At 40.3% G+C, this 22901-nt stretch overlaps 1 protein-coding gene across 2 annotated transcripts in view; it reads left to right on the top strand.

The window, feature by feature from the left end:
• LOC310993650 (CMP-N-acetylneuraminate-beta-galactosamide-alpha-2,3-sialyltransferase 1-like) overlaps positions 1 to 22901 on the top strand; it is a 63946-nt gene that overhangs the window by 17670 nt on the left and 23375 nt on the right. Inside the window, exons 3-6 of one of the 2 annotated variants that reach the window (XR_014595754.1) lie at positions 8600 to 8779; positions 11669 to 11714; positions 14131 to 14250; positions 14533 to 15826. Coding sequence is in view for 1 of the 2 variants with exons in the window: in XM_083982064.1 (XP_083838190.1) it covers positions 8600 to 8779; positions 11669 to 11714; positions 14131 to 14250; positions 14533 to 14706 (520 nt within the window). In the remaining variant the exon portion in view is untranslated. Of the gene's footprint in view, positions 1 to 8599; positions 8780 to 11668; positions 11715 to 14130; positions 14251 to 14532; positions 18884 to 22901 lie in introns of those variants that run through there. The other variant, XM_083982064.1, reaches the window with a different exon arrangement.

Raw genomic sequence — 22901 nt, 5'->3', positions numbered from 1 at the left:
GGTTAAAAAAAAGATGTTACTGCAGCTGTGTCTTGACTGGAAAAAATCCACAGTCCAGCTCGACCGAGACTGAGTTAAGACCAAGACCTTGAAAATGTCGTCTCAAGATTGGCCTCTGGTACTACAATACTAACTATAGGAATCCTATAGAATAGATGATCAGTTCTCCGTTTTTCAAGACCACCCAAGCAAAACTATATCTGAGCAGCTCGCGGCACTTCTCCGCTGTTCTGAAAATAGCTTGCACCGACAATTAAAGGTAACAAACCTACTCCTAAAACTATAGGGATTATCGCAATGGGCCAATTTGCCAAAATGTTGAACTATCCCTTTAAAAGCCACACTGGTGGGTGAACTGATGACTTACGCCCACGCCAGCTAACACAAGCATGAGGCCAAGCTGAGCTACAGTACCACATATATATGTGAAACCTAATAAACAATTAAAACGTCTGCCTCCATGATGTTTCATTTATCATTTTATCTGAAGTGAAGTCATTGATGTTTTTGGTGGAGTCCATTTGATCTCATGCAGGTTCTTAGCAGTGTTAACCCACTTTGTAGTCAGGCCATGTCTGAAAAATACATACCTACATTACAATGATCCTGATTGAAGTGAAACACTTCAACTCTGAAAGAAATAAAATTAGACCGTCAGACCTCAAGCCGACACCTGTATATTTGAGCTTTTAAGAGTCACTTAAGAATGAGTTGAATTGATTGATTCCTTTAAGTCCTGGCACTTCATTCTTGCGGCCCCCGTGTCGTTCTGCTATAAATCACCAGTCAAGAGATCTGTTATTAGCAAAATAGACCTGCACTCAGGATTTCATTCATCCCCTGACAGCCAGTCCTGCTTTGGTACAGACTGTACTCGTGTCTAAGCTGCACGAGAGCCACAACAAACTCATTACAGAAGGTAATGTTTGAGCGTTGATCCCGATTATTCCACTTAAACATCATGGAAGCATCCTCCATCTGACACTGTTGTGGTGTGCGTTTCCAGAGGAGTTGTGTACAGCAGGTAAAAAGGCTTGGAGCACACCATCTCATAGGCTAAATGGGCTTTTCAAAGTCCCACTACATCTGCTTCAGTTTGTCTCGAGTCCATCTGGTACAAATTTCCAGTGCTTACAGGAGGGGGTGGGGGGTGGGGGGAGAGTCGGAGCAGAAGTTGAATATTAATGAGACCCATCTGAAATATTCACCTCCTTAGAGCAGTTGACACCACACGCCCCCTCAAGATTAAGTGAAGGTGCAGCTCACTGAATCCACTTAAGCTAACTTCTTAGGTGGCCCCTTACAGGTTTAGACAATCCCAGCATTGACTCCGTCTCTTACTGTGGGGAATGGCACTACCAATACAGTCTCCTAAAATCTCAAGAGGACCTTACAAGCGGCATGAAAAACAAGACAAATTCAAGAAATTGAAGATGTGTCCGTGTGTTAAATGGAATCAATAACGCCTTTGAGCTTTACTGTGCTTTCTTTTGTGTGTGTGTTGTGTGTTTTTTGTTGTTTTGTTAAATGACAAATAGTTTGGTCATTTTTTGGGAAATAGAGAGAGAGAATAGAAGAAAAAACGTACGTTGTGTCTAACTGCTTAGTCTTGATTCCCGTAGTCTCCCGTACACTTGCGTAATTGTGGTAATTGACAGTGGTTGTCAAAGCAGCTCCAATACTTGAGTCACTGTAGAGATCCTGTCACTCCAATGCAAGTGAAAGTTGTTCAGTCAGATTTTTACTTTGTGTTAAAGGAGCTGTATATAAGACTGTGGCCAGAACTGTCACTGCTGCAGTCAAATTAAAAATACTGCAGCACGTTGTTTCCTCCCCCTATAGTAACTTGAGACCCATTCACACTGTCTCAATGCCACCAGAACTGCGATGATAGAATGAAATGAACCGGATAAAGCTGTATACACGCACTGGGAAAATGGATTATTGTGCAAAAAGCTAGATGTGTGTCCAGGAGGAAAAGAGTCCTCAAATACTTCTCCGCTTTCAGCCGTGTCCATCTTTCAAACACATCTCCTATGCAGATCCTGGTTTTGTTTCTGCTTTTGTCAAGACGTTTTTGAGAGTCACAGTGTGGTCTTTTAATGTTAGTAACGTCAGACATAATCCACAGTGCTTGAAGCTGCAGCTCAGTGGTAGCTGGGAATCTGGATGCCCAAATGCTACTGACTTTGATTGGGAGATGGAAGTGGGTGGCGCAACAGGTCAAAACACAAATCAAAACCTAAGCATGATTTACATGCTGCAGATAAGATTTCTAAATGCAAATATTCTGGCTGTACTTTTGTTGTTAGTTAGATCAGTATCTCAAATTGACATGATTCCTTAGTCTCTGGTGACATATTGAGTGATTTTATGATTAGCATACATTTCTTACATATAGCTCCTTTAATTAAAGGTTCATGAGGCAAGAAATGCACATGCGTTTTAAGTTTTTTACTGCTAATGGGCGATGAAGCGTTCAAAACCAAAAAGAATGAGCCCACTCGCGTATCTCTCCGTTGCCTTGAACAGGCTGTGTGCTGCCTGCAAAATGCGCTGCAATTCTGGGTCCGAATTTCCCGCGCTGTCCGCGGATGTGACGTCAAATGACGCTGCATGCGCGTCCTCGACAGCTTCGGCTTTCCACCGCTTGCGACTAGCGGTCGGCGGATGTCTTGCAGCCTGAACAGTTATGTGAGCAGCGAGTAGAGAAATAACGTCACTTTCTTACATTTTAATATTTTTTCATGCGAGAAAGTGACAGTTTAGAGTCCCAATCTGTCAGTTTATCCAAATAACGTCTGTAAGTAGGTTTGCTCCGACATTTTTCGGAGGAGTGCAGAGCCACACACGCAGCAGCAGCGGCTCGTCACAGAGGCTGCAGCTGGGGAGCTGAGCTCATCGGCCGGGCAGCAGCTGTCCTCCTCCCAGGGAAGAAAACCAGCCGAGTAACTTCCCCACAGGTTTTAGCATAGACTGTAAAAAGAGGTTTTTAGAGGTTTTCTGCCGGCTGGTTGAATTGTTTTTAGGAGATAAATGCTGGTATTGATGAAATCTACAAGTGGCACTGTGGCAGTCGCATTAGTTCATTTGAATGAAAAGTGAAGCTTGTGTGTGTGAGCAGCGCAGCCTTGGGGCTCTGTACGTACAAAAATCACCATATTTAGGCTACTTCAATAAATAAATAAATAGTTTTACAATGAGCCGATTGATTCATCCGCGGTCAGTTTATCCAAACAACGCCTGTAAGGAAATTCTCCGACGTGTAAATTTACTGTTTATTAACAGCCAAGCGCGACGTGTGTGTGTGTGTGTGTGTGTGTGTGTGTGTGTGTGTGTGTGTGTGTGTGTGTGTGTGTGTGTGTGTGTGTGTGTGTGTGTGTGTGTGTGTGTGTGTGTGTCGCGAGAGAGACAGCAGGTAGAGGGGCTGACTGGAGAGTGAAAGCTGTTCTTTTTTTCTGTGAGAGACTGCTGCGGCGGACCCAAACGAAACTGTGGCGGCTGATTAATGTAAAACACTGGTATAGTAACGTTATGCCGTTTCCAATTCAGCCACAGTGTCACTGTCACAGCATCAGCTGCACTGCTGTGGAGAGTTGATGCGCGCTCCCGCACCAGCTTGGCTGATGGCTGCAGTAACCCTGACGGCCGCTACCAGGGGCGTAGTGGGGCACCAAAATCTACCGGGAAAATTCTGACCGCACCGGCCCACCATCAGCCCAACCTCCCCCCCCCCCCCCCCCACACACACACACACAATTTACATATTTCTGTACCGCTCTCCGCTCAAACAGAGCTATGTGTCATTCCATATGGCAAAATATATGAGTGCCAGAAGGAAAAAAAAAATGTGGGTGAAACAACTTAATTGGGGGTCTGGGGGTCCTCCCCCAGAAATGTTTTTGTAAAGGCTACACCATTTCCCATATTCTGGTGCATTTTAACCAATACATCCATGATTTTAACACACTGTTACTTTTATCTAGCTAAAAGAAAAAAGAAAGAAATTACAGAAATACAGAATGTGAAAGAGCTGCAATTAGTGCCTCCCAAGCAGATTCAGCCTACTTAACACTGCTGACCATAACATTACATCCAGTCATGTTTACTCCTTTATTTCCCCCTCTCAACTAGTCTGCAAATTGATTTTACTGACAGCGCGCTGCAAATGCCACGGTTTCGTTTCGGGTCTTGTCCTACTCACCAACATGCTTCGGTGCCCATGGAGAAGACAGAGCAGCTGCTGCTGTGATGTGAGAGGTTCCGGCTCGTAACGGTACCGCGGTCCGCGTACCGACGCCCCCTGGCCCACTTACAGTAAAGCACGGACTGTGTTGTCTTGTTAAATTAATATAACTTATAGATAACGTAACACACGGGCAGGACTGATAAGGTTTGCTGGTTGGCTTCCGTGAGTCGTTCTGTTTTTAGCCGCAGCCGCTAGTTTAATGATAACTTTAACAGTGATATGCATTTCCCATGAGGCTTTGCACCATTCTACATTACTTTAAGAACAAACAAACAAATTAAATTGCTGGTTATTTTATAATTTGTGGTCATGAAAGTTCTGTAACATTGAAGTAAAAATAATTAGATAAAGATAGGAGGCTAAACAAAAATCATTTAGTAGGCTGGATTGATGAGAGTCTGATTCACTATCGCAACCATGAGTGAGAGGTAGAGAGACATGAAGGGGTTCAAATAATGGGTGGACTTTTAATTTGATGTAGAGTGTGGAGATTATCATGGGGACTTGTGATTATGGCTACTTTTAACTCATGAGCACTACACGGCCACGCAGGGCAGCTTGCGGGCCGGCTCACTTGGGTTTATTGGCCGCCGGCCGACCGGGAAATCTCCCGGTCCTCCCGATGGCCACTCCGCCCCTGGCCGCTACGGCCGTTGTATCGCTAATGAGTTTTATTCCTTGATCTTGCCTCAAGCTCCTGTAAAGTACCAAAGGACGTTTAAAACACTTAATCAAATCAAAAGTGCTTTTTTACATCAACACATTCTCGTTGTATTCCATATTGACAGAACCTTTTGACTCTGGGTTAATCTATAGGCTACTGACCGTTTGACTATTGAACCTTTAGAATGAAAGCTTATAGAATATGATACAAAGCTGATAGAAATTACTGTAAAAAAAAAAAAAAAAATACCATTAAAGGAGCTGTTGTTATTCTTTCCTTCTTTTTTAAGCAGTGATGAAGTTTGTTTATGGTGAAGATTTAAAACTGATTGAATCTGTCTTCATCTCTCAAACTTCAAACATGGACTTCTGATCAGACCACAGTCTCTGGTGGGAGATTCCTCAGCCTCGTATTTATCTAACAGCATTGTTAGGATGCTGACGGGTTCAAACTGAGCTGTTAAAAATGCAGCAACAACAACATGACTGACAGCACAGGACTTGGCTCTGATTGTTTTTTTTTCTCCGGTGATGCACACAGTGACTAGAAGCTCTGCAAAACTGCAGTGGAGTTAAAAGCACAACATTTATCTTTTAAGCGCAGCGGAATAAAAGTTATATACCTGAAAAATGTAAATGTATTGTTTTTACTATAAATCAAGAGCCTAAAAAAACTTATCTCACCTTTTATCACTGACATAAACTAACATGATGTTGCAGTTGAATGTCTCTGAATGTGCTCGGGTAGTGATGAATTCCTCACTGCTGTACTTTTTCATAAGCTCGGGGCAGTATGGATCTATTTGCCAAGCAATTCCCAGCTGCTGTGGTTACCATTACAGGAGGAACCCAAACACACAGCGCTGTCTACTGAGATACTGCACCGTAAAAAAACCTCTATCCTCTTCTTCCATACATTGCACTTTTCGAGCTGGGTCAGAGCCGTGAACCTGGTTGGTTTTGATAAGTGTGCTCATCTCTCAAAGCCACAGCAGCGCTGGTGAAATCTGGCTTTACTGCCCTGAACAGCTGACAGAAGAAACAGTATCTACTTACCACTTGTTAATGGACAATCACTCTTTCTCCTCCTCCTGTCCATTTTTGGAACAGGCTCCGCTGTTTGTTTTGTAGATGTAATAATTTAAAATAACGCATCATTATGGTCTTAAAGTTATAGTTCAACATTTTGGCAGATTTGCCCATTACCATAATCCCTATAGTCATAGGAATAGGTTCATTACCTTTAATCATTGGTGCATGTTGTTTTGAGATCAGTGGGGCAGAGACGTGAGCTGCTCAGTGAACACAATGGAGGTGAATGGTACAGGTCCCCTGTTCCTCATCAAACTCATCAAATACACAATCCAACAACTCTAAGATGCTCTTGTGGACAAGTTGTGACCTGCACATTCACCACGCTATGAAATAATCATGTAACATTACAAGACAGAGTTGTTTTTGAGGCAAATACAAAGCTGGAACTACATTCCAGACACGGCTGCTGGGCGGAGTGATTTCAAAAGCGCAAGTAGTTCTGAGTATTTGCATCATGTATCGTAATGTTACATAATTATACATGATTATGGCATAGCGTGGTGAATGTGCAGGTCACAACTTCTCCACAAGAGTGTTTTTGAGTTGTTGGATTGTCTATTTCATGAGTTTGATGAGGGACAGGGGACCTGTACCATTCACTTCTATTGTGTTCAATTAGCAGCTCATGTCTCTGCCCCGCTGATCTCAAAACAACATGCACCAATAATTAAAGGTAATTACCTACTCATATGACTATAGGGATTATGGCAATAGGCAAATTTGCCAAAATGTTGAACTATCCCTTTAAAATGATGCATCATTATGGTCTTAACTGCTTTCCACGCCCCCCCACCATGCTACTGCCGATGATGCAACATAACGATCAGCGCTTGTATCGCTAATAACCACAGACACATCTGGTGCAGCAGCTTCACTACTGCTGACACGACACTTTCTCTCCTCAGCCGTCCTACTATTCCACAGCTGTATGTTGCTTGAGTTTGATGTTGCTTTAAAGACAGCTGTGCATCATGTCGCTACATCCCTCTTGTTTTTATAAGCTGCTTTAATATTTGACTTTGACTGAGTTTCTCTTTCATGAAACCTTCAGTTGAACGTTTTTTTTCTTTATCAGGCACAGGATTCAATATTTTTGTCTTGACTGAGAAAGGCTGGAAGAAAAAAGCACCATCTGCTCCACAGAGCATTTTAGCAACTTTGAGATCTTTGTTTTGGTTATTACAGCACTCAGCTGCAGGCAGACACATTCGGGCAAAAACAGGGGTCATCTAGAAGCCAGATGTTGTCGGCGGAAGGCAAAACAAAGCATAAGGAGGGTGAATATTGGACTTTTCACTTGTAAACTTTCTTCGCTCTGGTCCGATTCAGTTGATGGACTTTTAAACTTTTTCCCACCGGTGCAGTTTCGCTTTTACACGGAGAAAAAATCAAGCGAACCAAAATGCAACATAACACACCATGTGTGAATGTTGACTCCGCTCATTGATCAGACTGTCTGATTGCAGCAGGAACGTAAACACAGGAGGCATATTACTGAGACAGTGTTGCTCCAACTCATGAATTCACCTGCTCGTGCAGGGTCGGATCCAGTTCAGAACTCTTTCTCACTGAAAATAAACTGCTCCAGAGTTTGTTTGGGACTGGAACAAGTTTACCTCCTTGAAAGTTTGCCCTCAAGTGGTTAGAAAATATGCTAATTTAGAATTACTCACAGATTTATGGACGAGGTCTTATTCAAATTTAGTCTAAGAATTAAATGTTTTTTGTATTTTTGCAGAGAAATAAATTGTGAATAGGACTACATAACATTTTATACATTTTATATTCAAGGTGCCATTGATGCATCATAAGTGGGATTTATACAGTGGGGAAATGCAGTCATTATTTCTATTCATGGATAATTTAACTTTGGCTTTATTTGCCCAGGTCTTTCAGGTATGGAGTTATTTCCCAGTCTGCAATGTCATGGCAATTTTTTTTTTAAACATGAAACAGTGAGAAAAAAAAATCTCATCAACTGTAACATAGCAGAGAAACAAAATGCCTCTTGCAGGAGGTCATTCTGAGTCCTGACAGGCTCAGGCAGGAAATGTCAAGTTGTTATATAGCTGTCATCTGAGAGTCAGTAATGAGCAAGGTAATATTGGCCAGACGCCCCAAACAGGTGATGCTAGTCACATGGAGGGTCAGCCGCATGATTTCTCCTCCTCGGTGTCACCACCTCCTCCTGACGAAACAGCAGCCACTGTCAAACCACCAATTACAGCTCCAGCCTGAGTATTGTTGGACATAATAATAGAGATCCCTCATCAAGCTTGCCAAGCAGTAATTGTTGCACTCTAAATGGACAATGAATTGTTCTGAATTGCAGTCTGGATGTCCAAAACATGGCGACAGCGGGACAGATTGTGCTTTTTTTTTTTTTCTCAAAGTGGTGATCATGCCTGGTTTTCTTGTCTCCGTGTGAATGACCCGCGTAGATTGATATAACAAAAGCCATTTTTGTGGCACATGGGTGATAGAACTCATTTTCAGCTGTCCTGGAAATTATGAGAATGGTGAGTTATCAAAAAAACAGAGGGGAAAAAGAATGTGAGAAAAATAACCCAGAAATAATAAATGTCCCTGCAGAATGAACCAGGCTCCCACCGGCAGCTTTGAGGAGGACGTGGGTGCCAGAACAACTCATCATGTCATGTATCCAGAGAGTGCCATAGACCTGGACAACAACACCAGTCTGGTGCTGATCCCATTCAAGACTCTGGACCTGCAGTGGATCATTAGTGCTCTCACCACAGGCACTATTAAACAGTGAGTCTTCTTATCCAGTGTTGCTTTTTGCAATGTCTGTGTGTAAAATCTGTTTGCACAAAGTTCTCCACAGTTCTCCCTAGTTAGTTTGTTTGTTTGTTTCAACTCTCGCACGTTGCCTTGAATTCATCAATTTAATTTCCATTCAAAACTACTGATAAACTGGATGCTATTAGCAGCAATAGCAACTCGCTGGTGATGAAGTGTGCAGCTGCTGAGCCTGATATTTGCCTCAACAGTTGGTAGGGAGCAATGGGGCTTAGATAATATTCCTCTAATGCTAATATTTGGTAGCATTCTACCATATCAGTGTAATAAGGTGATAATAATAATAATAAAAAAAAACAATAGACTCACAAAATGTAAAAAAAAAAAATGTTTTTTTAAGAAATGGAAAAAATGGCAAAGCAATAAAAAATGAAAACAGAAAATGAAAAAGAAAAACCACTGCAGAGATATAAAAATCAATCCAGGGGTTGAAGCCAAAAGTCCGATGCAAATTCAGTTCTAATCCACAATAATTAGACAGCAAGTTCACATACATATTGTATGTTGGGTTTTTATCATGAAACCTTCCTTCGTTTGCTCTCGTGTAATTGTAAGTTTAAAATATTGATGCATCTTAATAAGTCCTTAAAACTGAGGTAAAAGGCTTACAAATAAATCATTTATCTAAATAAATGAATAAATTATGTAGTGTGTGTGCTCCCATGTACCATCCCACTTGTAAATGAAACCAGAGTTCAAAAACTTTAACTGTTGTAGAAATCGCCGTCTTTAATAGTCAGTACATTATTATGATGCATTGTGCATGTGTCGCCCTCCCCCGATTCATTTACACTCATTTCAAATAGCAGATTGCCACAACAATCACACTCGCTCAGTGTATTTGTCACATTACCATAACAGGGATAATCACTCACTTATAATCTTTCAGTAAATTTCACCTTCAGCTGCTTCATTCTCAATGACCCATAATCATTAGCTTGATTACTGGACATCCAGAGCAAAAAAAAAGAAAGAAGAAGCCTCTGCCAATTAATGCTGCTGCCAATAACGGAGACCCGCCAACATGTTAGATGGTGGAAGGACGAGTAAGTCCAAACAAATTTTTCCTATAAATGCGCAGTTGTCGTCCAACTCTGCCAAAGCAATCTTTCTGCATCATTAAACTTCACTTTACTGGCAGTACTGTCAGCATTACCTCCGCAGATCTTCCCTGGCTGTTGTGAATTATTGTCTTACATTTTCTAGTCTTGTTAAATAACACAGGGGTTTATGAAAGGACAAGCAAAGTGACACAGGAGGGACACTATATCACACACAGGCTTTAACTCCTGGAATTTAAGTACTTCTCTATGCAAAAACATCACGCCTGTGTGTGTGTGTGTGGTCTTGTACTTTCTAACGTTAGGGCTCATAATGTATTGTACTGTACCAGGGGCTAGATGGCACACAAATCATAGGTACTGTGTAGGCCGTTATACTGTACAGCTTACACAACCAAACAGCAGTAAACCAGTCTATATAATCTGTCAATTGTAATTAGACACACTGCTGCAGAGGCAATAGCTTTGATCAACCTCACTTTAATTGGAAACATTTGTTTGGATTGTATCGCACAAGGGAATCATTTTTTCGTCTCAGTCATTCGCATGCCCTCACTTTCCCCTCTGTCAGTGAAACCTGCAGTGTAGAATTTGCATGTCTATATGTGGAGTGCATCTGCTCAATATGATATGTTTCCATGAAAGCGGTACAAGCACACAAGTTTTGCATGTGAAGTTATCCTCTATCATCTGGCTCGTGTTTGCGGTTGTGAGTCTTTGAAAGATGCTTTTCATATGCAAACTCTACGGCCATCTCACAAGGGCCACACACACCTTTATTCAAACAGGCGCTCGCAGTTTTTGATGAATGATGAATGAAACTGTTGAACGAATGACAATGTTCCCATGTGATGAGTGGAGCAAGATACAAAAAAATGAGACGGTGAGCATGTTGACTTAACCGCCCTTTAACTCAACCTATGATATTTAATCAGCTTTTCTGAGACAGTGGTAATGTCCCTGACGTGGGCATTTATTTTTAGACATAGATTTTGCACCAGTGATTGTAGACAATCACGCACAACTATGTTCAGCCTGAAACATTTCTGTTTTTTTTAAGGGATAGTTCAACATTTTTGGCAAATTGGCCCATTGTCATAATCCCTATATAATAGTTTTAGGAGTAGGTTTGTTACCTTTAATTGTCAGTGCAAGCTTTTTTCAGAACGGCGAGGCAGAGCTGCAAGCTGCTCAGAGCTACACAACGGAGGCTAATGGGATTTCTTGGTTTCCCTCATCAAACTCGTCAAATATACAATCCAACAACCCCAAAACGCTATTGTGGACAAGTTGTGACCTGCACATTCACCACGCTATGAGATAATAATGGAACGTTACAAGACAAGTTGTTTTCAAGGTAAATTCATGCAAAACCACTTACGCGCGTTTGCGTCGGGGGCAGTTTTTCAGTAAGCAGTCTCTGCATTTGCCTCGAAAACAACTCTGTCTCGTAACGTTCCGTTATTATCTCATAGTGTGGTGAATGTGCAGGTGCTTGTCTATGAGAGCGTATTGGAATTGTTGGATTGTGTATTTGATGAGTTTGATGAGGGAAACCAAGAAATCCCATGAGCCTCCATAGCGTAGCTCTGAGCAGCTTGTAGCCCTGCTCCGCCGTTCTGAAAATAGCTTAAGGTAACGAGGTAAAGGTAACGAACCTACTCCTAAAACTATAGGGATTATGACAATGGGCCAATTTGCCAAAATGTTGAACTATCCCTTTAAGGCAATCAAAACCCAGCATTTTAAGTGCCTGGTATTTCTTTCTTTTGTGTTACAGAACATATTTACCTGTCATGTCCAGGATAAGAGCAAACAAAGATAAGGTAAGTAACCTCACCCTGACTCTTTCTGTGTCGAGCCTGTATGTCCCCCCTGTCCCTGCATTGGCTGTGCAGGTCCAATAGTATTTTTAATTAAACACGTTAGCAAATTATGTGATTGCCGACTCTAAACTGCTCATAGTTGTGAGCGTTGTCTGTCTCTGTTGGTCCTGTGATAGACTGCCCCACCCTCACACTACTTTAGCTGGGATTGGCTCCAGCCCCCAGTGACCCTATATGGAGAAACAGTACATCTGATGGAGGGTGGATTACTTTTGTTTAGATATGATGTCGTTTATAAGAAATCCATGGATGGAAACAATATTCTATATACACCATTTCTCCAAAAATGTATGTGAATCCCTGAATCATTTTCTTATGTGTGGTCATTGAACATCTCATTCCAAAGCAATCTTCCGTATCCTGCCAGTGTGCCAGTGTTGCAGTAGTAGCTGAATCACAGTGATACTCCCAGTGGTGGAAACCAACAAACTTCTCTCCTGCACCATGCTGTACTTTCCTATGAGTATTTTAATATTTCCAGACATTTATATTGAACTTTTTACACAACTACATTTTTTTGTCTTAAGCTACAAGTTTATAATTCCATATGTACATAAAATGTGAATTATAGTGGATACATTGCTCATAGTTTAGTAACTAGTAACACAAAGTAATGCAATCTATTATTAATCCCATAATATAATTATTTCAGCAAGATGAATAGGCCTAATTAAGTACAGTTAGCTGATAATAATGTTGTACTAACAGTTTGAATACAGGATTTTCAGTTTACTTTCCAGTATTTTTATACCACTCTACTTTCTACTAACTGAGTACGTCCTCCACCAGTGGCGTTTTCCCTTTGACAAATGTTGTGTATAGCTACTGTTTGACAGACACATCAGAAGCAGTGTGCCAAGAGTTTTGACTGACACACACCGCTCAAGCCGGCATACGATACTTCTCCAGTGGTGTACGTCACCGCCGATAATGATCTGTTGCTGCTGTGTGCCACATAAAAATATCATGCCACTGGTGTTCTACTGACAGGTGTTACAGTATGTACTGTGGAAAAGTGGAAACTTGTGCTATTACATTACACTTACAGATGCTGTTCACTGTAGACAGAGACAGCGCTGAACACTATCACTTACCAAATCATTATAAACCATCAACTAGCATTGTAAACAAGGATAAATGCCAATAAATGCAATAAAATGCCATTCGAAAATTATTTCACACACAAAATGAATCAAAGACAGACCCACACATACCACAGCAGTGACATAAATGCATTGCAATAATTATAAGGGGAGTGGGATCAGCCAGCAACATGCCACATGTCAGAGTGACATACCACTCTGAATCGCTATGTGAAGAAATAGCTGTATGAGCCCATGCCACTTAAATGAGAGAGGCGCCTTTCAATCACAGTGTTAGTCAAGTATGTCCCTTAATGTGAACCAGTGCAAACCATTAAAATTTTATTTCATTTTATTTTACTTATTTATTTGAAAGGGACAATATACATTAATGAACATCAGTATGTGAATACAAATGTAAATGTGCCGGAGTTAGCAAGCCTGCTAATTTACATCCGCAGTACCTTGGCAGGTAAATAGACAAACAGACAGAAAGCAGGTCCAGCTCAAAGCTTTTAAAGGTATCCTATGTGGGGTAACAGATGCTTTTTTTTAATCATTTGAAGACCCAGAGACAGTTTTACATGCTGTTATATATCCCCACACTTCATCTACTACTGCAACAGTCTCCCCGCCTGCTTCAACCAAAGATCTATCGGTTGTCTCCCTACTGTACAGACCTGAGCTGCCAGACTTTTAACAAGATCCAAGAAAAAGTGACCACATTACACCAGTTGCAGCCTCTTTGCTCTAACTCCCAGTGTGGTGCAGATTGATTTTGAGATCCTATTATTGACTTTTAACACTCTGCACCGCCTCTCTTCAAGTTCATCTGACCTTCTTAATTGCATATGAACCACTTTGTCGCCTGAGATTCTGAATCAAGGGGTCTTTTCTGAAAACTAAACTTCATTTTACTTGTTTATTGCCTGCACAGATTGCTTGATTCTAATAGATTTTTCCAGGAGAAACTATAATTGGTTCTGTTTTGATTGACTGGGTTGATTAAAGGAATTTTATTGATTGGCCCATTTGCTGTGACTCTGATTTCTTGTACGACCCACTTGTCTTATTTTGATGCTCTAAGTGAATTTAGAGAAGTACTGTGTAATCACAGATTATGGAGTATTATTATTATTATTTAACATTTGTTCATTCTACCAGTTCTTTTTCATTCTTTATGTAAGTGTAAAATTATGTGCAGAATTCTGAATCTTCCTCTGCTCTCTCTGTAAATTATCAAAGATTTGAATGTCATATTGATTCTTTTGCAGGTTTTAATTTACAGTCCTACATTTTTCAAATATGTCTACGAGTCTTGGCTCGAGGGTCATGGACGGTATCCTTCAACCGGCTTCCTGAGCTTACTGTTCGCTATCCACATATGTGATGAGGTAAGGCCCCACTGTTGTACTAGTCTGTAGAGAACTTGACCTTGACAAAGAAAAGCTACTGTGAATTCTTCAGTCAAGTGGAATAACTATTCAACTCAGAGAATAACTTTTAACATTTCAATTCTTCAGAGTAACACTGAAGTGTGTTTTGAAAAATGAGGGATGAAAAAAAAAGTGGATTCAAACTGATAATGAACACAGTCATCGAATATGTGAGGCTTGTGTGGATGATGTTTGACTGTGGCTGTGACACACGCTGGCTTTGTTTCTCATTCCCTGCAGGTCAGTGTGTTTGGATTCGGGGCTGACCAGTACGGAAACTGGCACCACTACTGGGAGGAGAACCATTTGGCCGGAGCTTTCCGCCACACGGGAGTCCATGATGGAGATTATGAATACAATGTCACTCTGCTGCTGGCAGACAAACACAAAATCCGAATGTTTAAAGGCAGATGATACCGAGCCCATATGTTCAGTGGGAAGGCCACCAAATGAAACCGAACAGCCTATTAACTTTTATTTTTCCTTCACCTCGCGCCGGGAGAACATTTCCGCCATGATTTCCAAAGACACGTTCACGTGAACTCTTCTCGCCTGTTGAGGTTTCTGACAAACCAAGAGTTTCCTTTGTTCCCAGACCAAAACCACGACAAACAATCAACACAAGACAAAAATCTACACTGCCACTTGGCGCTTTCATGTCAGCTACGATTGTTTCGTATCATGCCTGAGTACAATTGCGCCCCCTCCATGTTCCCCTGCCAATCAGCTTTTACATTAGTAATGGTGTTCTGTGCATTTCTGCACACTCTGTAGTACAAGGGGCATGGACCTGATTGGTTTGCTATCTGCCAATGAACACAAACACCTAATGTGGAACTGTGGAAAAGCAGTATTGAAGTGTATCTGGATCCAGATCTGGCAAAGGTCCCTGATGTCAAGGCCCTCTCGGAATCTGTAATCCCAACTCAAATATGTCGTGGAGTGAACAGAGGAGAAGACAACAGCGAGCATGCTATACATATAAAAGCTTTATGTAGTAAATGTTTAGTTATCTTTTTCTATGTATGTGGCCAACTGAAGCTTTGTGTGTCATGGGTCCAAACACACGAAATGGTCTCTGTTGAGAGCAGCAGTCAGACAAAGTGCCATAATGACTGTGTTGTTGTATAGATTTTAGGAGGGGGATTTTTGTACAAAACTCATCATTGTAATCTATATGCAGAGCCTCTGTGGAATAGAACCATAGATCCAAAAGTTGTAGACTGTATTTGAAGCTTTTTACATTCAGTACAGTTTGACAGGCAACAAACTGAATATCATTTGAATAAGCTTTTCCGACAAAAAAAGGCACTGAGGGACGATATTGTAAATATCACTTCATTATAATTTGCCATCATGACTGTGACGGTGTCTTTTATAAAACTCAGTAATGTTTCCATCACTCTGACTGATTCAGAATCTCATACACTACTTGCATTACAGAGTTACATGTAAATACAGCTCAACAAGGCCAAGGGACACTAAAAGGGATAGTTCAACATTTTGGCAAACTGGCCCATTGCCATAGTCTTAGGTTCGTTACCTTTAATTGTCAATGCAAGCTATTTTTACAATGGTGGAGCAGAGCCGCGAGCTGCTCAGAGCTACACTACGGAGGCTCATGGAATTTCTTGGTTTCCCTCATCAAAGTCATCATCATATACACAATCCAACAACTCCAAAACGCTCTTGTGGACAAGTTGTGACCTGCACATTCACCACGCTATGAGATAATAACAGAACGTTACAAGACGGAGTTTTCGAGGCAAATGCAGAGACTGCTTGCTGAAAAACTGCCCCCGACGCGAACGCACATCAACGGTTTTGCATGAATTTGCCTCGAAAACAACTTGTCTTGTAACGTTCCGTTATTGTCTCATAGCGTGGTGAATGTGCAGGTCACAACTTGTCCATGAGAAAGTTGTTGGATTGTGTATTTGATGAGGGAAACTAAGAAATTCCATTAGCCTCTGTAGCGTAGCTCTGAGCAGCTCGCAGCTCTGCTCCACCGTTCTAAAAATAAACACACACGTACACATACGCACTTTATTAGGAACACTTCTGGTCAGGCCTCCCTCAGCTCTCAACATAACTTAAATTCTGTGTGTCATTGGTTCCTCTGGATGTTGGAAACACCTCTCTGACACTGTGCTTTATGTTGGATTTGTCAGCTGCACATTCATTTTGCCAATCACAGGTTTTTCTACTGGATTCAGATCTGGTGAGGCCACAGAAGTGCATGATGATTGATTGGTATAAGATGGGCCCAAAGTGAGCCAAGAAACCATCCCCACACCATTCCACCACCGCACCAGGCCTGGACTTTTGACACATAGCAGTTTGGGTCCATGGATCCACGTTGTTTACACCGAATTCTGACCTTACCATCTGCTGCCTCAGCAGAAATCTACATCCATGCCCACTGCAGCCTCTGATAAATGTTCTTGGCTGACAGGAGTGAAACCCCAAGGTGTTCCTCTGCTGTTGTAGTTGACATGTTGTGCATCTTCAGATGCTTCTCTGCTCCGCACAGTTATAAAGAGTGATTACCTGAGTTACTGTAACCTTTCTGTCAGCCTTCACCATCTGGCCGTTCTCCTGTGACCTCTCTCATCTAGCTACAACATCTTTCTGACCATGAACTGCCAAATGTTCAAATATCTGAAAGAAGAATTAGTCTTACTTCTACATAGTGTTGACCAGTAATTAACAAGCGTCACAATGCTAACATGCTGAATAAGATAGGGAGGTATGTTAAATAACATGCCACATGGACTGATGCAGGGATGACATCATTTTGTAAGACTTTTAGAGATGTGAGAACCAGAATCTGCGGGTGTTTGGATTTATTCCTGCTGCACTCTATTAGCATAATAGGGTGCTATTATACATATAGCTCAAAACCCCATTGAGCTAATGGCATGTGATTCAGTCTTGTTTTGATCTATAAAGTAAACTCCATGACATGACATGACCCTCAAACATTTAAGGTACAGCTAATGCTACATTACTGTCCATATTTTTGTGTTATTATTACCTGTATGGTTCATTCCAAACTAGTTTGGGGGGGATTTAAGTGTCTTGGCCTTTAAAAAAAACTTTATATTAAAGCTGCAACAAAGTGTTGATGTGTGTGAGCAACATAGTGAAGGAATCAATGAGATTTTCATCACTCAGTGTGATGAAAAATGATGGAAGGTTTTAAATGCTCGAGAAGTCACACAGAAACAATTCATCAAGTTGTACACAGTCATCAATCATGAACAAGTCACATATTACACAGCCTACACAGGGGTGCCTTATCATTAAAATCAACAATATATTGTACATTTATAATGTACACTGTGACCTGTATTTATAATGAAAAGTAGGTGTTAAGTGCCTTTAATGGGAGTTTTTAAGACTTAATTTCACCATTACATTTTTTCTGCATTGTAAAATTTGTATTATTTTTTTATTTGACAGTTCACTTTACAATTTAATGTCATTCTTGTGTAGACATGTAAAGAACTATATGCATGATACAAGAATTTAGCCATGTAAGAGATTCTAGTGCCACAGAACAAAAATGTTGGATATAGTGTATGTAGAGTAGGTATGTCAAAAAACATCTATGGTTTAGCAGTTTAGATGAAGTACAGTGGCTTCAGAGAATATGAACTCCTTCTCCGTGTGCACATCACTTGTGGATTTCATTGTGAATGGATTGTGAAATTCTACACTCAATAACCCCAAATGACTGAGTAAAAAAAAACAAAAAAAAAAACATGTTTTTAGGATTTCTTGTAAAAGTACAGAAATATGAACCTGAATGACTAAATCAAGTGTCTGCATACTTTTGTAAATGACAGGTTTTGTATTTCATTTTCAATAAATTTGTAAAAGAAATTCTAAAAACATGTTTTCACTGTGTGGATAATTGTAGACCATATTATTCAACTGTAAGTGAAAGGGTGTGAATACTTCGTGAAGCCACTGTCTGTTTTTATCCATGCTTGAAATCATCAACTGCACTTGATGAACTCGTAGCCTACATATTTCTGTGTTCTGTGGCTTCAAGAAACACATTAGCACCTCTCCTGCCCCCATGTTACCATTGTCACCAGCAAAATCTCAAATCTGAAATCTTGTATGTGTTATTTCAGATCTGGCAGGAGCTCAGCTCGGCAGTGCTTCTCTAAAATGCTATTGATTTGCTCCATGTGCCTTGTTCCATTATGGGACATTTTGTGCGGACAGTGTCTTTAGTGATGTTTTACCTATATGTGTGTGACAGCAAGGTTGATAAGAAGAGTAAAACCACAGCTTTTGTCTATTCTGTATGTAGATCAGTTGCCACATACGTCAATACTGATTTACACTTGTTCTGCAGGGAACACTGTCACCTAGTGGACAAGATCACGTATCAGCATTAACATCACTTCATTTGCCCTTTATAAGACTGATGTGATGACATTGTATTAACACATTTCACACTGTTTAAACCTACTTACACAACTGAAATTGATTTTTCTCTTTCCCATCCAGTGGAGGTTTAATATTATAATGTTAGTTATGAAACCCATTAAAACGAGCACCTTCCAAAAAATCACATTTTTGTATTAATTTTCCCTTGTCTGAAAAAGTCCAGGTCACTGGTTTGTTTCTCGGTATTCTATTGTGTGGGAGAGCTGGATAATGAAAACCTTGCATTATTCAATAATTCAGTTATCTGTGGACTCCCACAATACAGTTTTTTTTTTCACTGAAACGTGTGAAAACAACAAGGAGGTTAATAACTTATAAATAATACATTTCACAAGCTTTATGCAAATTTTGAGAAGTGAATTTGTAATTTGGATGGGTAAGTAGAGCTTGCATAGCGAGTGAAGTGAAATGGCATCCCAAATCTATTTCACTTTGGGGGATATTACAAATTGATGAAATAGTAAATGAATCAATCTTTATTACACTGGACAGATGCAATAACAAGATGATTATAAATAAAATATGTCCCTCAGTTGAGGAGAAATGCATGATGTTTCTGACGTATGTAGACAGTGTAATACTGAAAAAAAAAAATCCAGCGTTGACGCATTGTGGTCAAAAACCTCGCTTTTCCGCGTAGATATTCATTTCATTTCTGTCATTTTAGTTGTTTTCTTTCAGAGGATGAAATTGGCAGCATGGTCATTATTCAGCTTTAATTAGTGAGGGGATGTTAATTCAAGTCAGTAATACATTTTTTTATTCTAACATTGCAGACTACAATGACTAGACCTAATAAAGATGAGTGAATGCAGCAGGTTGGTTCCTCTTTCTTCCTTTTTATTGAAGAAAAATAAAACCACTCTGTTATCACATCAGTGATTTGATGAAAGAATCAACATAATTACATAAAGACATGATGTGACAACATGGGGATATAGCTGTTATAAATAATGGATGGTGAACTGTGTTTCAGCAGGATATTCTCTATGTTGATGTGAATTAAGATACAGTTGTTGGTATCTCTGAGGATTTCAATCTTAGGCTACACACCCACTTTGTCTTCCCTTTTGTTATTGTTCATGATGAATCAACTCAGCTCTTTTCACAGCTTTACTTCTAAGTACAGCTGTGATGTGGGTGCTGTGGGAGAAACCTGTTCATTTTCACAAATTATGTGGTCACTGTATCAGCACTGGCATATTTAGCTTTTATTTTGCTCAAGACACTTGTTATGTTTGTGTTTTATTCATAAAAAGGAAAAACAAATTACAAACACCACAACTCAAGACTAATAAGTTATTAGAAGATATGGGACACATGAAAGGTTATGGAGTCTGTTCATTCCCACTGTATTTATAGGTCAGCCTTTATCTGCTCTACATGTAACATTAATTTTTCAGTTTGGCCTGTGCTGATATTATATGTATAAGATGATAATGGACATAGAAAGTTAATGAGATATAGAATGCACTGAACTGTAAGGAGTCTTAACCACTTTATTTATATCTCAGGACACACTCCAATCCTATTTCACAATGCGCTCAGTTTTCCACTTTGACCAGCTGCATTTGAGCACATAATGATAGCAAGTAGGACTCATATGGCATGCTGATCAATCATACATAAGGCCATAATAAAAACATTTATAGTTTATGAGCTATAAATTATTTCTGAATTTGCTGGAATCTATTTTAAAGGTATTTGATTGGATGGATACTTTGTATTACACATGGTTCAAATGATGGCGATGAATGACGGCATATCTGGTTTTGATTTATTTTTCGCCAATAAGGTCTCATTAAGTCTGGGTGTGTTTATGACACACTAATTATAGTACACAAGTTAACATGGAATGGAATTGATCATTATATGGTGCAAGTTTTTAATATACTGTATGTTACAGTTTATAATGCATGGGGGAGTTTATTGGACAAGCAGCATAACCCAGCTGTTATATGCATAACAAAATCTATTCAAATGACTTCATGCTCAGTGCTGCATACTGATCAGCCACACAAGGTGAGAGCACTTACACAACGAGCTATATAGTCTACTATGTTATAGTATATAGCATATAAAATTGCCGCCATGACACTCAGTGGTTGGATACATAACAGAACCTCATGCTGTCTTATCTCTTAGCTTTTATTCTGTATAGCTGCTGCTTCTATTCAGATTTTACGAGCGTCATCATGTTGTTGACATGTGTTTATATATGATCATGTACGAAACATATTGACCCTCACACCACAATGTAAATACAGCTACTATTACAAGAGAAAGTCTTGTGTTAAGACTAATGCTCACTGGTGAGACAGAACAACACAACATAAAGCGAGTGCTCATTGTGCACAAACGCCCCTCTCCATTGGTATAATGACTGTATGACTAAGGCTTTGTAGCCATCAAACCAGTGTTGTTGAGCTGGATTATAAAGGCTACTGTAGTTTAATCAGTGTTAATCAGGTTGCTTAAAGTAGCATGAAATGAAAATAAAAGTAAAGCACAAATACAACAAAACTCAAGGCATGGAAACTTATTGTGTAATGCGCTTGGTGTGCTTAGCACAATGTCTAATTAAATGAAAATAAATAAATAAATAATGAATAATACACATTACTGTATTGTGACTGAAAATGCTCTCTGGATAGGGCCTATTTGTATCAGTGGTGGTAACTTTTACTTGAAAACTTTATTGTTACTAGAGTCATATCAACAAAACAAAGTAGTGCATACAATAAAAAAAATCTCATTACACTGTGGGACATATTTCCACAGATTTTTGTCAATTCACACCGAGCAGTGCATGATAGAGCAGCTTCTCCAGCTGCAGTGATGTGCATGCAGATGCACTGGCAATTATGATCCAAACATAAAGGCCCAATATACATTTTTCTGAAGTGGCTGTTTTGCATCATGAGTACTTGACAACTAGATGCACTCAGAGTGCAGACCTTCTCCAATAAGACTCAGCAGCATAGCCTACACCAGACCTAAAAAACAAAACAAAAAAACAACAACCAAAATTTTTTGAATTTTTGCTACATGATCCACAATCTGACATTATAAGATCGATCTGCTGCAAGTCGGTTCAGTTCGTTTTCCATGAATCTTTCTGACAAACAAACGGTCCGCCATAGGCAACAGACAGACATGACAGGTAACTCATCGGCTCAGGTGATGAGAGGACTACGAACTACAGTGACCGTGATGACTCGCGACGCTCGCTAAAAAAAAAAAGGCCATCCTGCGCAGGTGATGCTGACGACGCCAACCGCCGTTCAACAGCAGCACAACAAGTGTCAGAGACACTTGACAGTTGTAATCTCACGAACAGATTGTTAACCGTGCAGACGGGTTGACTTCAGGAACATCTTCGTCTTAGCACAGGTGAGTAGCCTATCACAGCTCTGAAAACATCAGCATATCGTAGGCGGTGTCGGTGTGTGTGTCCTATAGGCTACATTTGGCGGACAAACAACTTGAACTGAAGTGTTTTTAAAGCCAGTGTAGGAGGCGTTGTTAGTTTCACTTTCAAGTAGGGCTAATAACAGATGCGTCACTGAACTTCAGAAAAACTACTCAGTAAAAACACAGCAAAGTAGGCAACAGTTTTTCTTTCTTTCTTTTTGTTTTGTTTTGTTATTTTTATAGTAGCCTAATTCATATTTTATTCAGAAAGCATTTAGATCACGTCACTGCTTTCATATTTGCCAGTGGAAAGTCCCGAGAACAGGACAGTGGAGGTGCTGGCAACACTTCAGGATGTTGATGAAGAACTGCTGTACCTGTACTTTGAGAATAAGCGCAGCTCTGGAGGCGGCCCACTTGTCTCTGTGGAGAAGAAGGGTGACCGTGCTATTTTGGGGTTCAAAGATGCAGAAGGTAAGTTATGATTAGGCTATATGTATTTTAGATTTCTTTAACTTTTTTTTTCTTTCTTTCTTTTTTACCATAAACTGTGTGCAAATGTATGTTCCTGTTCTCTTGACAGCTGCAGCCTGAGTGCTATCTGAAGGGCACCACTCTGTGCAGCATGTCGAAGTGAATGTGTGGCGATCCAGCCCACCACCCACACTGAGATGGACTTGGTTGGCAGACGTCATCCTGTAGGGCAGAGATCTCCTCCTCATTCACCT

The sequence above is a fragment of the Trachurus trachurus genome (assembly GCF_905171665.1).
Source record: "Trachurus trachurus genome assembly, chromosome: 11".
Taxonomy (NCBI): domain Eukaryota; kingdom Metazoa; phylum Chordata; class Actinopteri; order Carangiformes; family Carangidae; genus Trachurus; species Trachurus trachurus.
This window is presented reverse-complemented; position numbering and strand designations above follow the sequence as displayed.